The sequence below is a fragment of the Oncorhynchus clarkii genome, chromosome 5, assembly GCF_045791955.1.
Source record: "Oncorhynchus clarkii lewisi isolate Uvic-CL-2024 chromosome 5, UVic_Ocla_1.0, whole genome shotgun sequence".
Lineage (NCBI taxonomy): Eukaryota > Metazoa > Chordata > Actinopteri > Salmoniformes > Salmonidae > Oncorhynchus > Oncorhynchus clarkii.
Window position 1 is genome coordinate 13,614,438 of NC_092151.1, and position 16,144 is coordinate 13,630,581.

The window sequence follows — 16,144 nt, forward strand, 5'->3', positions numbered from 1 at the left end:
GTGTCATGCACAAAGTAGATGTCCTAACCGACTTACTAAAACTATAGTTTGTTAACAAGAAATTTGTGGAGAGGTTGAAAAACGAGTTTTATTAACTCCAACCTAAAGTGTATGTAAACTTCCGGCTTCAACTGTATATACTGTATTCTATTCTACTGCATTTAGTCAATGCCACGCCGACATTGCTCGTTCTAATATTTCTTCATTCCATTCTTTTACTTTTATATTTGTGTGTATTGTTGTGAATTGTTAGATACAACTGCACTGTTGGAACTATGAACACAAGCATTTCGCTACACCCGCAATAACATCTGCTAAATATGTGTATGTGACCAGTGGTGGAAAAAGTACCCAATTGTCATACTTGAGTGAAAGTAAAGATACCTTAATAGAAAATGACTCAAGTAAAAGTGAGTCACCCAGTCACTATTACTTTAGTTAAAGTATTTGGTTTTAAATATACTTAAGTTTCAAAAGTAAAAGTATAAATAATTTCAAATTCCTTAAGCAAACCAGACGGCACAATTTTCTTCTTTTTTTAAATGACGGATAGCTAGGGGCACGCTCCAACCCTCAGACATAATTTACAAACCAAGCATGTGTTTAGTGTGTCCACCAGATCAGAGGCAGTAGGAATAACCAGGGATGTTCTCCTGATAAGTGTGTGGATTAGACCATTTTCCTGTCCTGCTAAGCATTCAAAATGTAACAAGCACTTTGGGTGTCAGGGAAAATCTATGGAGTAAAAAGTTAATCATTTTCTTTAGGAATGTAGTGAAGTAAAAGTATAAAGTTGTTGAAAATATAAATAGTAAAGTAAAGTACACATACCAAAAAAAACGACTTTCAAGTATTTTTACTTAAGTAATTTACATCCCTGTACGTGACCAATATCATGTGATTTGATTTAGAAAGCTGGGGCTGAATAGGTAGACTTTTGAAGGCAGAAGGATATGCAGATTTCACAGAAAATAAAGAAAATAAAACAGATTAAAAGAAAACTGATTATAAACAGCCCAATCATAAGAACCCTACCCATTAGTCAATGAAACTGTAGGAGAGATGCTATTCTATTCAATGTCTTCATTATTCACATTCTTGTCTGGAGTAGTTCGACATTGTGATGGCGCCATCTGCTGGATGTGGTCTCTCCACTTCTTTGGGGCTGCTGCAGTCCAATTCTCTACTCTTCTCATAGAAATGTGCACTTGCTAACCCTACCGCAATGATTGATAAGGCCTTGGATTGGTATGCTAGAGCAAGGGAGTTTCTTACCCCAGTCCATTTGCTGACACATGCCAGATTTTACAACGCCTGGATGGGAATTTTAAGTAACAGGTAACCAACCACATATGTTACAGAAACCTACCAGTCGATGAAATGGCACGCAAGCATTGGTTATTGCGTGCAACGTCGGAGCAGGAGAAACTATCTAAAATCTTGGGGCACGTTCCTCTGCCCAGGTGTGGCTGACGCATGCCAATCTTACAACGGCTGGATAGGTATTTTACTTATCTAACCACATATGTTATAGCAATGGTCGAGTTCGTTCGACGTGGCCTGGTGCCCCAGGTGTTCGGAGTTTGCGCATTTTAGACTATTCCATTGGTCTATAAGAGAAATCGCCATCCACTCGGGGCACTGGGCCATGCAAAACGAACTCCACCAATCCGTCAGTCTGACACAGTCGATAACGTGGCACTCTATCTTCTTGCCTTTGTGCTGTTGTCTGTGCCCAATAATGTTTGTACCATGTTTTGTGCTGCTACCATGCTTCCATATTGTGTTTATATCATGTTATGTGGTGTTGCTGCCATGCTGTGTTATCATGTGTTGTTCCTACCATGTTGTCTTAGGTCTCTCTTTATGTAATTTGGGTTTTGTCCTATATTTTTAATTCTCCATCCCCACAGGAGGCTTTTTGCCTTTTGGTAGGCCATCATTGTAAATAAGAATTTGTTAAATGGCACTAACCTTAACCAAACCCTAACCCAACTTTAAACTATTCTGAAATTAAATATGATTTTGCCCTTCAGCCATGTCCACTTAGTCTTCCTCTATGCTTGGACAGATAAAAAGCAATTGGCAAAATACCTGGAAACAAATAATAGGCAAGTTTTGACTGTTGAATAAATATGAAGGCTTACAAGTGGTAACAATTCCATATTTTAAAAAAAAGTTAGTTATGCATAAATGAGCTAAAATCCACCCTCCAAATTAAATTATCACTCAATTTTTCAAGACTCAGTCAAATATTTTTTTGCAGGTGACTCATTCTATGGTTTTAGCCCTTTACAAACCTTAAGTCACATTTCTATGTGGAAGTGGACCATTTGCAATGATTGTACCTAAAGTGTGTTGTATAATTGATTTGAACACTGAGCTGGATTGACTTATAGAGTACAGGAGACAAAATGCTATCAAAGTTATGCCTTTAATAGAGATTTGGTTCAAAAGTTGGAATTTGACAGCTTGAGAAGGCCACAGTGAAAAGGGACAGACAAGACAAACAGGACACTGAAAAATGTCAGTAAGGCATGTGAAGTAAGTACACATCTTTACGCCAGCTCCTCCTCTCCTTCTTCCTCAAACTCTCCCTCCTCCTCGGCGGTGGCGTCCTGGTACTGCTGGTACTCAGACACCAGGTCGTTCATGTTGCTCTCAGCCTCAGTGAACTCCATCTCGTCCATACCCTCCCCGGTGTACCAATGGAGGAAGGCCTTACGACGGAACATGGCGGTGAACTGCTCGGAGATGCGCTTAAACAGCTCCTGGATGGCCGTGCTGTTGCCGATGAAGGTGGCGGCCATCTTGAGGCCGCGGGGAGGAATGTCGCAGACAGCGGTCTTGACGTTGTTGGGGATCCATTCGACAAAGTAGCTGCTGTTCTTGTTCTGGACGTTCAGCATCTGCTCATCCACCTCCTTCATGGACATGCGGCCCCTGAACACTGCAGCTACGGTGAGGTAACGGCCGTGACGTGGGTCGCAAGCTGCCATCATGTTCTTGGCATCGAACATCTGCTGGGTGAGCTCGGGCACAGTGAGGGCCCTGTACTGCTGGCTCCCCCTGCTGGTCAGGGGGGCGAAGCCCGGCATGAAGAAGTGGAGACGGGGGAAGGGCACCATGTTGACAGCCAGTTTACGGAGGTCAGCGTTGAGCTGGCCAGGGAAGCGCAAGCAAGTGGTGACCCCGCTCATGGTGGCTGACACCAGGTGGTTGAGGTCGCCATAGGTGGGCGTGGTAAGTTTAAGGGTACGGAAGCAGATGTCATACAGAGCCTCGTTGTCAATACAGTAGGTCTCGTCGGTGTTCTCTACTAGCTGGTGGACTGACAGGGTGGCATTGTAGGGCTCCACCACAGTGTCTGATACTTTGGGCGAGGGCACTACACTGAACGTGTTCATGATACGATCGGGGTACTCCTCACGGATTTTGCTGATGAGCAGGGTGCCCATGCCCGAGCCTGTGCCCCCGCCCAGGGAGTGGGTGAGCTGGAAACCCTGTAGACAGTCACAGCTCTCTGCCTCTTTCCTCACCACATCCAAAACAGAGTCCACCAGCTCTGCTCCCTCTGTGTAGTGGCCCTTGGCCCAGTTGTTTCCAGCTCCACTTTGGCCTGCAGACAAACAAAAGAGACCAGGTCTTTTGACAACATAAAGTAATGCCCCAAATTAATACAATATCAATACAATATCCATTGTAGCAATATTAAGACACTTATTCCTTAGGATGTAGTATTCATGAATACAAGTTGTTGGATCAAATATCATTCTCAAAATCTCAAAAGCAGAAAGCCAGGGCTCACCGAAGACGAAGTTGTCTGGTCGGAAGATCTGTCCAAAGGGACCCGACCTCACAGAGTCCATTGTACCAGGCTCCAAGTCCACTAACACCGCACGGGGGACATACTTGCCTCCTGCAAAGCAAAAGAGAAACGTTTGAGGCATTGCATTGCCCACGAAACCATGAACGACCACCAAATGCATTGGTCACTAATTTTCGAATCAAGTTCAACCAGTGGTGTTACGTGCGGGAGCGCAATTATACTTTTTTTAAAACTTTTTTTAAAATCATAATTTCTCAACGTTTGTACCGACAGATTTAATATCATTATTGAATATGCATAAAATGATTTATAATTATTCACGTTTTACCAGGGAAATGTCCAAACGGCATCTGCATGCTAATCATTTGATCTCAAATAGTTTAATAGGAATATGTGATTAGATCTTCTTGAATTACTGTTTCGTGAGCAAATTAGAGTATATGGTATTAAACTATTACCCTTGTATTTTGTTTCAATCAAAGCATAGGCAGGGCCAGATTAATGCAGGGGCTTACTGGTGCTGAAAATGTTTTTCCTAAATAAGGAAAATATATATATATATATATACACACACACAAAAAAAATTAAGACACCCAGTAAAATACTACTTGAGTAAGAGTCTAAAATACTTAATACTTAAGTATCAAAAGTAAATGTAATTGCTAAAATACTTAAATATCAAAAATATAAATAATTTAAAATGTATTATATTAAGCAAACCAGAGCCTCATTTTCTTGTTATTTTTCTTTCTTTGCAGTGTGCCAGGGGTACACTGCAACACTAAGATATAATTCCGCCAAATCAGAGGCAGTAGGGATGACCAAGGATGTTCTCTTGATAGGCTCTCCAGAGGATGGTGGTGCGGTCTGCACAACGCATCACTGGGGTCAAACTACCTTCCCTCCATGACACCTACAGCACCCGATGTCACAGGAAGGCCAAAAAGATCATCAAGGACATCAACCACCCGAACCACTGCCTGTTCACAATGCTACCATCCAGAAGGCGAGGTCAGTACAGACCGAGAGACTGAAAAACAGCTTTCTCTCAAGGCCATCAGACTGCTAAACAGCAATCACTAACTCAGAGAAGCTGCTGTCTACATTGAGACCCAATCACCTGCCATTTTAATAAATTGATCAATAGTCACTTTATACAATGCACTCTAAATAATGCCACTTTAATAATGTTTACATATCTTACGTTACTCATATATACTGTATTTTATGTCATCTATTGCCCCTTGCCTATGCTGCTCGGCAATCACTCATCCATATACTTACATATTCTCATTCACCCCTTTAGATGTGTGTATTAGGTAATTGTTAGATATTACTGCACTGTCTGAACTAGAAGCACAAGCATTTCGCTACACTCCATTAACATCTGCTAACCATGTGTATGTGACAAATTAAATGGAATATATGCACGAATTGAACCATTTCTGTCCTGCTAAGCATTCAAAATGTAACAAATACTTTTGGGTGTCAGGGAAAATGTATGGAGTAAAAAGTACATCATTTTCGTTAGGAATGTAGTGAAGTAAAAGTTGTGAAAAATATAAATAGTAAAGTAAAGTACAGATTCCCCAAAAAAACTACTTAATTAGTACACCACTGAAAATAGGCCTACTAATCATTATGCGATCTTACAAGACACTCGGACAGCGTCGTACATGAGTCCCAAGTCCATAACAAACTGTTGAGGACAACCCCTCGTAGTTCTGTCTGTGGAGTTGTTATTAGGTGGGATTTGGTCAGCTCAAAGTGTGCGCAGAGCGCTTCGAAGTTGGACCAGGAAAGAGCTCGCCACCCAGCGCGTTCCCATACGCGGCCTAGTTTTGGGTATTTTTGTGGTAATTTAGTATTATAACGACCCTGGGTTTATAAGTACGGATATCGACTCTACCGCTTGAGCATGATTTTGCAGCATGGCCGATAGCGCGCTAGACTTCGGGCTAGGTCGAGGGTTCGAGACCTGCCCCCTGCCTGTTTCATTACAGTATAATATATTCATTATTTATCAGAATACATTTTCCAAAAATATTTTTACCAGCTTCGTGTAGGCCCCTATTCTCAAATTGAAAAAAATGTGATCTAGCAGCACTACAACCCTATTTTGTTTAAATGACTAGAGAATATATAGACCTGGAAGGCTAATATAAGACCTACCCGTGGCTTCATTGTAATACACATTAATTCTCTCCAGCTGAAGGTCACTGTCCCCATGGTATGTGCCAGTGGGGTCGATGCCATGTTCGTCACTAATCACTTCCCAGAACTAGAGGAAAGAAATGGAACAGGTGTTAGCTCCAACTCACATCCCATTGCCATCCCAAAAGATATGCCAGCGAAGCAATTTGCAGGGAAAGAATCAAATACAGAGCAATTACAATACAGAAAACGTGCTAATGTAGCCTAATAGTAGTAGCCTAGCTAGATCATTTATTTAGAACTAACATTAGATAGATAAATTACAGACAATGCAAGGCTCTACGTTACTGAGCTTTAATGAAGGGTGAAATAGTCTGAAAGTTGAACCAACCTTTGCTCCAATTTGGTTGCCGCACTGGCCAGCCTGCAAATGCACAATTTCCCTCATTTTGAGTGATTATTATTTTATTTTTTTAAACAGGTGAAGTATAACTGCCGCTGTTGGATACACTCTGAAACAAGAAAGAAGTATACGCGATTCAAAATCGGAGGACTGATTTATAATCAGTGGCAACGGAAGATTATGAATGCTATTGGCTTAAACACCCGTCAATCATAGTACAACTCTATTTCATTGGATAACAAAAGTTGATTCCTAGTTTTGATTGGCTCTCACGATATAGTAACCTGTTGTCAATGGTTACAGAAATGGAAACATTGGAGAGTCGCTGGGACACTTTGGGCTCTTTATGTTCGTGGACTTTGGGGATACTTTTGTATTCTTTGTAACTAGGAAAGCTTGCAGGTGGTATCATTGAATGCGAAGCTGGCCAACAAGGTTTATTGCTACACACAAAATGTAACCAAACAGCACTCAAGATTTACATTTTCATGTAAAATCATGTTAAAAGTTTGATAAGGCTGCCTCCATTTCTTCACTTTTGAAACACTGCATTACATGAAACTAATGCTTGCTAGGTATAAAACTATAAGAAGGTCATAGCAATTCATCATGGGATATGTTTGAAAAGAAAATATAATTTATGACTGGAATGACATTTAAATTGTGCCAGATATTATCTTTGTATTACCTGCAAATACATTGTGAAGTAAAAAATAGTAAAGGGGCTATAAAAAAATAAATAATTGAGTCATCAATAGGCTAAACTTATTGACATTAGTGGCTGCATTGATGAAATAAGAAGAGCAACAATAATGATTGAAAAAACATTCAAGTCCACTTGCATATATAATAATAATCATACATTTTATTTGTAATATGCTTTTGTTTTATTTCATATCAGAATTTCCCTAGTAGTTTTAAGACCAGTTATTTTCTATCATTCTCTAAACATTGCGTACAGGCTGCATCAAGTTAACACCCTCAAAGCACTTTTACTGCCATTGAGAGAGATAGAGAGAGATGTGAATAACACAATGGCAATATATTGCTAATAGTAGACCTGGAAAACATTAGATTAACAAAACATGACTAAAATGTTCATCCTTGGGAAATAACTGAGGGTTCCTGAGGCCAATGCTGTCCCAATATCCAGTGGAATGTGATTTAGGCTATGAAGTATTTGTTTTGTTTGGTTAGCTGATGGCGACCATGGTGATAGTCATGGTGATGACAGCTTTGGAGGAGGTTTGCGTTGACTTTGGACAGAGTCCACCCGGCATAATAACTTGACATGCAGTATTGAAGTTCTTTACTTTTTACAACAACTTTCCAAATAAACTATGAATCATCAAGGTAGTTTAGTTTCACTGGAGAATGATTTTCTATGCCCACAGTCTATAAATGTATAAGTAATTTGTATGCAACTCAGACACATCAAGTTTATTAGATATACATTTGTAATTCAAGCAATGGAGATTTCCAGTGGATATGAATGAACTACAATACAGCTAAAGTACCCCATTATTCTTGTATTTTACCTTTAAGTCAGTTAAGAACAAATTATTATTTGCAATGACGGCCTAGGAACAGTGGGTTAACTGCCTTGTTCAGGGGAAGAACGACATATTTTTAAATTGTCAGCTCAGGGATTTGATCCAGCATCCTTTCAGTTACTGGCCCAACGCTCTAACCACTAGGCTACCTGCCTAGTGATGCAGCTACCTGCAGGCTACCTGCTGCCTGCCTAGTATTAGCGATGCTTGACCATCTCACATTTCTCTTCTTCCTATAGGTATTTACTTCCTATTAAAAAGACACCCGTATGACCACAGCTATGCTAACAACGAGTGCAGGGATTGACCATTGTGATGCAGCTCCAGAATGCACACAGTAAAAGCACTTTCAAGGGGCGGAGGAGAACATTTTCCAAAACGAGGACATGGGAAAATTGACTTGCCGTCCTTTGTTTCTATTCCAGGATGTTTCTGTTGTCCTCATTTAACCAGACTTCCTTTGAGTCACCACTTTTTGTTGATGTTTAACCCATATTTTACCAGGGTTTTTATTATGAATAAATAAATACATTCACCACTACAGAAGGTCAGTGAGATGAACACAGTTGAGTTCAGTAGCTTGGCTTAAACCTCACTACTGAATGTTGTGGTGGTAGAATATTTTGGCAAGACTGCAACAGGACCTTCTATATTAATCTTCACACCATATGTATGGGTACCTCATTTCATTGGTGAGAACAATACTGCCTTTATAAAGCACTTTAAAATGTTAGAGGTTTGAAGGGCCTTCGCTCCACTAGGAGTTGAAAAATAATACATTAAGTATATAACTCTTTGTACTTATGTCTCAAAGTACTTTAAACCGTATCCAGCACAATACTACATAAGGAGGACCTCCCTGAAAGTGATTACTATTTAGTGTGGCATACTTCACATTTCACTGGCCTGAGACTTTCATCGACAACCCTTGTTGGAGTACTGGTGCACTAGTGATTTCTAAGCAAATAATTATCCCAGATACTGGACTACCGGACAACTGCTGAGCACTCTAGTACAAAATGGCTGCTAATCACCAAGTTGGCTGCTATACACATTGGAGGTGGATGGGGTGAGTGACCCACACAATGTAAATCAGTGGTTCCCAACCAGGGGTACTTGGCCTATGCACAGAGGGTACTTGAGAAGACTCATGAGACCATAGGCCTACTGGTAGAATGGACTTGAGGGCGTACTTCAGGGGTACACAGGGCAGAGCAAAATTCAGTTGGTGGTACAGGAACCGAAAAAGGTTAGGAACCACTGCTGTAAAGTACTTGTAGCGGTGAAAAAGTTGAAGACATTTAAATATAATCCCTTACTATCACAATGACTAGAACCTGAACCACCCCTTCAGACAATCCCCTCTTTCCCCAACACAGTTTTATTGAGCTAAGGATCCATACCACTATTAGCTGGCGAGCTAATTGTCAACGCAGAGAGATCCCCTAGGCAACCCCCGGAGGTCCCAGTGCTGTGTTGTACATGTCGGTTCTGCTGTGTCATTTGGTTTCCCCTCAAGGCAGAAGCGTAGTGTGAGGCAGCACTTACATTATTCAGAGCTAACATGAGATGGGTGTGTGCGTACTTGTGCGTGTGTGTGAGGGAGAGCAGGTGCGGAGGAGACCTGAGCAGGCGCATCACAGCATTAGATGAAAGAAGGGAAGAGAAACCTGTCCTGGCAAGAGGTAATAAAGTAATTGAAGGCATTATATGCCACATGTTCGCATGCTTGGATGGAAGTGAACTTGTCAACTCATCTGATATGGGTAGGTTGTTATCAACTCATCTGAAATGGGTAGGTTGTTGTCAACTCATCTGATATGGGTAAGTTGTCATCAACTCATCTGATATGGGTAGGTTGTTGTGAACTCATCTGATATGGGTAGGTTGTTGTGAACTCATCTGATATGGGTAGGTTGTTGTGAACTCATCTGATATGGGTAGGTTGTTGTGAACTCATCTGATATGGGTAGGTTGTCATCAACTCATCTGATATGGGTAGGTTGTCATCAACTCATCTAATATGGGTAGGTTGTCATCAACTCATCTAATATGGGTAGGTTGTCATCAACTCATCTGATATGGGTAAGTTGTCATCAACTCATCTGATATGGGTAGGTTGTCATCAACTCATCTGATATGGGTAGCGTTGTCATCAACTCATCTGATATGGGTAGGTTGTTGTCAACTCATCTGATATGGGTAGGGTTGTTATCAACTCATCTGATATGGGTAGGGTTGTTGTCAACTCATCTGATATGGGTTGCAGAGGGGAGGAAAGCTCATAAAAATGGCTGGAATGGAGTCAATGCAATGGTGTCAAACATGTGGTTTCCATGTGGTTGATACCGTTCCATTGACTCTATTCGAGCTATTATAATAAGCCGTCCTTCCCTCAGCAGCCTCCACTGTTGTCAACTCATCTGATATGGGTAGGTTGTTGTCAACTCATCTGATATGGGTAGGTTGTTGTCAACTCATCTGATATGGGTAGGTTGTTGTCAACTCATCTGATATGGGTAGGTTGTTGTCAACTCATCTGATATGGGTAGGTTGTTGTCAACTCATCTGATATGGGTAGGTTGTTGTCAACTCATCTAATATGGGTAGGTTGTCGTCAACTCATCTAATATGGGTAGGTTGTCATCAACTCATCTGATATGGGTAGGTTGTTATCAACTCATCTGATATGGGTAAGTTGTCATCAACTCATCTGATATGGGTAGGTTGTCATCAACTCATCTGATATGGGTAGCGTTGTCATCAACTCATCTGATATGGGTAGGTTGTTGTCAACTCATCTGATATGGGTAGGGTTGTTATCAACTCATCTGATATGGGTAGGGTTGTTGTCAACTCATCTGATATGGGTTGCAGAGGGGAGGAAAGCTCATAAAAATGGCTGGAATGGAGTCAATGCAATGGTGTCAAACATGTGGTTTCCATGTGGTTGATACCGTTCCATTGACTCTATTCGAGCTATTATAATAAGCCGTCCTTCCCTCAGCAGCCTCCACTGTTGTCAACTCATCTGATATGGGTAGGTTGTTGTCAACTCATCTGATATGGGTAGGTTGTTGTCAACTCATCTGATATGGGTAGGTTGTTGTCAACTCATCTGATATGGGTAGGTTGTTGTCAACTCATCTGATATGGGTAAGTTGTCATCAACTCATCTGATATGGGTAGGGTTGTTGTCAACTCATCTGATATGGGTAGGTTGTTGTCAACTCATCTGATATGGGTAGGATTGTTGTCAACTCATCTGATATGGGTAGGCTGGTGTCCCGTTGATGTGGATAGGGGGCTGCTCCCTCTGCTTCAGGAAACAGCAAAGGGAGCAGCCAAACTACCTGCCCTCCAGGACACCTACACCACCCGATGTCACAGGAAGGCCAAAAAGATAATCAAGGACAACAACCACCCGAGCCACTGCCTGTTCACCCCGCTATCATCCAGAAGGCGAGGCCAGTACAGGTGCATCAAAGCGGGGACCAAGAGACTGAAAAACAGCTTCTATCTCAAGGCCATCAGACTGTTAAAAAGCCATCACTAACATTGAGTGGCTGCTGCCAACATACTGACTCATCTCTAGCAACTTTAATAATGAAACATTTATGTATTAACTGTATCACTAGCCACTTTAAACAATGCCACTTTATATAATGTTTACATACCCTACATTGCTCATCTCATATGTCTATACCATCTACTTCATCTTGCCTATGCCATTCGGCCATCGCTCATTCCTATATCTTTATGTACATATTCTTATTAATTCCTTTACACGTGTGTGTGTGTATAAGGTAGTTGTTGTGAAATTGTTAGATTACTTGTTAGATATTACTGCATGGTCAGAACTACAAAGCACAAGCATTTCGCTACACTCGCATTAACATCTGCTAACCATGTGCATGTGACAAATAACATTTGATTTGAACTCATCTGATATGGGTAGAGTTGTTATCAACTCATCTGATATGGGTAGGGTTGTTGTCAACTCATCTGATATGGGTAGGGTTGTTGTCAACTCATCTGATATGGGTAGGGTTGTTGTCAACTCATCTGATATGGGTAGGGTTGTTGTCAACTCATCTGATATGGGTAGGGTTGTTGTCAACTCATCTGATATGGGTAGGGTTGTTGTGAACTCATCTGATATGGGTAGGGTTGTTGTCAACTCATCTGATATGGGTAGGGTTGTTGTCAACTCAACTGATAACGGTAGGGAGGTTGTCAACTCAACTGATAAGGGTAGGATGTAGTCAACTCATCTGATAAGGGTAGGGTTGATAACCTGGTACAAGAGCTGCTGAAAGACAGTACACTCAGATTATCACACACGCACACACACACACACACACACACGCACCCACGCCAACCTGAAGATTTGTAATTTAGCAGTAACTTCCCTGTCTATTAATTTATCCAGATGTTTATGTTTCGAAGTTGACCAAATTCATGTATAGTCATCCTCTTCAGGGATGGGTATGTTACTTTCTGAATGTAATCCGTCACTAGTTACCTGTCCAAAATTGTAATCGGCAATGTAACTTTTGGATTCCCCAAACTCAGTAACTCAGTGATCTGATCACTTTCAGTTACTTTTGGATTACTTCCCTCATAAAAGGCATTAGACGAAGACAAAAAGGATCCATCAAACGCATTAGGTATGTGTTAGGGCTTGCTCAGGTGGAACAAACTTAAACTTGCACCTTTTTTCAAGAAAAAACAAATTTGCAAACATCCTTTCTGAATTTTAAAGTAATCCTAGAAGCAATCATCTACTTTCTCAAAAGTATCTCTAATCTGATTACAATATTTTGCTGGTAAGGTAATATATTACAGTTACAGTTTTTGTTGTAATCAGATTACATGTAACTGATTACATATAGCTGATTACATATAGCTGATTACATGTAGCTGATTACATGTAGCTGATTACATGTAACTGATTACATATAGCTGATTACATATAGCTGATTGCATGTAGCTGATTACATGTAGCTGATTACATGTGCTTATTACATGTGCGTATTACATATAGCTGATTATATATAGCTGATTACATATAGCCTATTACATATAGCTGATTACATATAGCTGATTACATACAGCTGATTACATATAGCTGATTACATGTAGCTGATTACATATAGCTGATTACATGGGCTTATTACATATAGCTGATTACATATAGCTGATTACATATAGCTGATTACATGTAACTGATTACATGTGCTTATTACATATAGCTGATTACATGTAACTGATTACATGTAGCTGATTACATATAGCTGATTACATGTAGTTGATTACATATAGCTGATTACATGTGCTTATTACATATAGCTGATTACATGTGCTTATTACATATAGCTGATTACATGGGCTTATTACATATAGCTGATTACATGTGCTTATTACATATAGCTGATTACATATAGCTGATTACATGTGCTTATTACATATAGCTGATTACATATAGCTGATTACATGTAGCTGATTACATATAGCTGATTACATGTGCTTATTACATATAGCTGATTACATATAGCTGATTACATGTGCTTATTACATATAGCTGATTACATGTAGCTGATTACATGTGCTTATTACATATAGCTGATTACATGTAACTGATTACATGTAGCTGATTACATATAGCTGATTACATGTAGCTGATTACATATAGCTGATTACATGTGCTTATTACATATAGATGATTACATGGGCTTATTACATATAGCTGATTACATGTGCTTATTACATATAGCTGATTACATATAGCTGATTACATGTGCTTATTACATATAGCTGATTACATATAGCTGATTACATATAGCTGATTACATGTGCTTATTACATATAGCTGATTACATATAGCTGATTACATGTGCTTATTACATATAGCTGATTACATGTAGCTGATTACATGTGCTTATTACATATAGCTGATTACATGTAGCTGATTACATGTAGCTGATTACATATAGCTGATTACATGTAGCTGATTACATATAGCTGATTACATGTGCTTATTACATATAGATGATTACATGTAGCTGATTACATATAGCTGATTACATGTGCTTATTACATATAGCTGATTACATGTAGCTGATTACATGTGCTTATTACATATAGCTGATTACATGTAACTGATTACATGTAGCTGATTACATATAGCTGATTACATGTGCTTATTACATATAGCTGATTACATATAGCTGATTACATGTAGCTGATTACATATAGCTGATTACATATAGCTGATTACATGTGCTTATTACATATAGCTGATTACATGTGCTTATTACATATAGCTGATTACTCAGTTACTCCCCAGCCCCCAGCCCTCAGCCCTCATCCTCTTGTATTATACTGTACACGTATTATCATGTATTATGTATTATCATGCAGACTTTTTAAACAAAAGGACCAAAGAAGGGTCTCTAACCAAGATAATGTTACATTGAGGGTCTGAGACCAGTCACAAGAGAGTGGCCTGCAGTGCAGACAATACTGCCAATGAGAAAGAGAGAGAGAGAGAAAGAGACAAGCGGGAAACATTTGTTGAAATTACGTAATTGCAACATGAAACCGGTTGAAATTACATAATTGTGTAATTTTTAACCAGTTTTTACCAGTTTTGCCCACCAGGAGAGTGAAAGAGAGAGCGAACGTAAAAGAGAAGGGGGGGAATGAGAGAAAGAGAGAGGTTATCAATAATGTAAGCCTAGAGTGCTTTACGCTGTCCAACTGGCTCCACCACCCAGTGTTTGTGTGTGTGTGTGTGCAGGTCTTTAAAGCTCACTGGTATCGGCTGTTTCCATAGAGTTGTTTTTGTTTTGTCAGTCAGAGGGGAGCTTTTGTTCCCACCAAAGTAATTTCCTCTGGGGATCACCCACAATAGGGGAGAAAGAGAACAGGGTTGGAACACCTGCGCGCACGCACGTCAACACACACACGCGCACACACATACCACTCTAGCACAACTTTTCACACATGCACACACATACCACTCTATAGCACAACTTTTCACACATGCACACACATACCACTCTAGCACAACTTTTCACACATGCACACACATACCACTCTAGCACAACTTTTTACACATGCACACACATGCACACACATACCACTCTAGCACACACATGCACACACATACCACTCTAGCACACACATACCACTCTAGCACAACTTTTCACACTTGCACACACATACCACTCTAGCACACACATACCACTCTAGCACACACATACCACTCTAGCACACACATACCACTCTAGCACACACATACCACTCTAGCACACACATACCACTCTAGCACAACTTTTCTAACCATCATGTTCTAAGTACTTAATTATTTTATACTTTAAAAGCTGTTTAGATTATCCATGTATATTAATTACAGCAAAGTCTGTGTTAGTTATGAAGCAGTTGAGATTTAAATGTGACTCTTTATCCTCCTGTTTTATTTCCTAATTAGTCAAGTGAGCTGCCCGGCATTCCACAGTGTTCGTTACGGGTGGGATGTGTGTGTGTGCTGCTTGTGTGTGCTGTCTGTGAGTTTAACAAAAATAGCCAACTGTCAAACTTACTTAACTCACGTTTAAAAAAAACTGTGCCCAATCCAGTTGCCCCTGAGCAGTCAGGGGAGGACCAATCATCACATTGCCCGCCAAGCTTGACTTACATTTCTGGTTGGCCAACGGAGCACCAGATACAGAACAGCTGGAGGCATTTTACTCACCCCTCCCTTGGGAGGCATGGCCTGTGGCCCACATCCTATCCCCTGACATACTCTTAGCTTGTTTTCTTCTTGCACGCACATAAACATGTATTGTGTAACATGGGGACTAAATAGACCAGCCTGATCACTAGAAATAGGCTCTGATTTCGGACATCTGAAAAGGTCCTGAGAACAGGGCTCATCGCAAAAATGTAAAACTATTGCCACTGGCCCGAACTCATTATGCTTTGAGGCGGAGCTCGCTGCTTAGGCCGAATCGTGCTGTTGTGACCACTGCGCCAATGCAGTTCATAGTGCTCTACCAAGCCAGGAGAATAGATTATACTTGATGGAAACAGCATGTTGTTTTTAATTATTTTGTAGTAAGCCATCCCCAAACCTTACTCGGAATTAATACCTAAACTTAACACTTTGAGTTGTTTTCATTCTAACCCTGTAACCACACA

General features: G+C 40.3%; 2 protein-coding genes across 2 annotated transcripts in view; one reads left to right on the plus strand and one right to left on the minus strand.

Annotated features, from left to right (window-relative positions):
- Positions 1-2,415: 2,415 nt before the first annotated feature.
- LOC139408378 (tubulin beta-4B chain) lies at positions 2,416-6,517 on the minus strand. Its single transcript, XM_071152172.1, has 4 exons — positions 6,375-6,517; positions 6,002-6,110; positions 3,809-3,919; positions 2,416-3,619 (listed from the first exon to the last, which is right to left on the minus strand). Exons 1-4 carry the CDS (start codon positions 6,429-6,431, stop codon positions 2,559-2,561), a joined length of 1,338 nt encoding a protein of 445 aa, XP_071008273.1. The 5' UTR covers positions 6,432-6,517; the 3' UTR covers positions 2,416-2,558.
- A 2,996-nt stretch (positions 6,518-9,513) lies between these two features.
- Positions 9,514-16,144, plus strand: part of LOC139408375 (folylpolyglutamate synthase, mitochondrial-like) — a 46,623-nt gene continuing 39,992 nt past the window's right edge. Inside the window, exon 1 of the mRNA XM_071152168.1 lies at positions 9,514-9,624. Within this exon, the coding sequence (XP_071008269.1) occupies positions 9,589-9,624 (36 nt within the window). The 5' untranslated portion in view covers positions 9,514-9,588. The remainder of the gene's footprint in view (positions 9,625-16,144) is intronic.

What these genes read in the sequence shown, in the direction of transcription:
- LOC139408378 (XM_071152172.1), bottom strand. Translation starts at nt 6,431, where the DNA reads ATGAGGGAAATTGTGCATTTGCAGGCTGGCCAGTGCGGCAACCAAATT. An exon ending in GCAACCAAATTGGAGCAAAG is followed by an intron (nt 6,111 to 6,374) that starts GTTGGTTCAACT and finishes TCTTTCCTCTAG; the next exon opens with TTCTGGGAAGTGATTAGTGA. An exon ending in GTATTACAATGAAGCCACGG is followed by an intron (nt 3,920 to 6,001) that starts GTAGGTCTTATA and finishes TTTGCTTTGCAG; the next exon opens with GAGGCAAGTATGTCCCCCGT.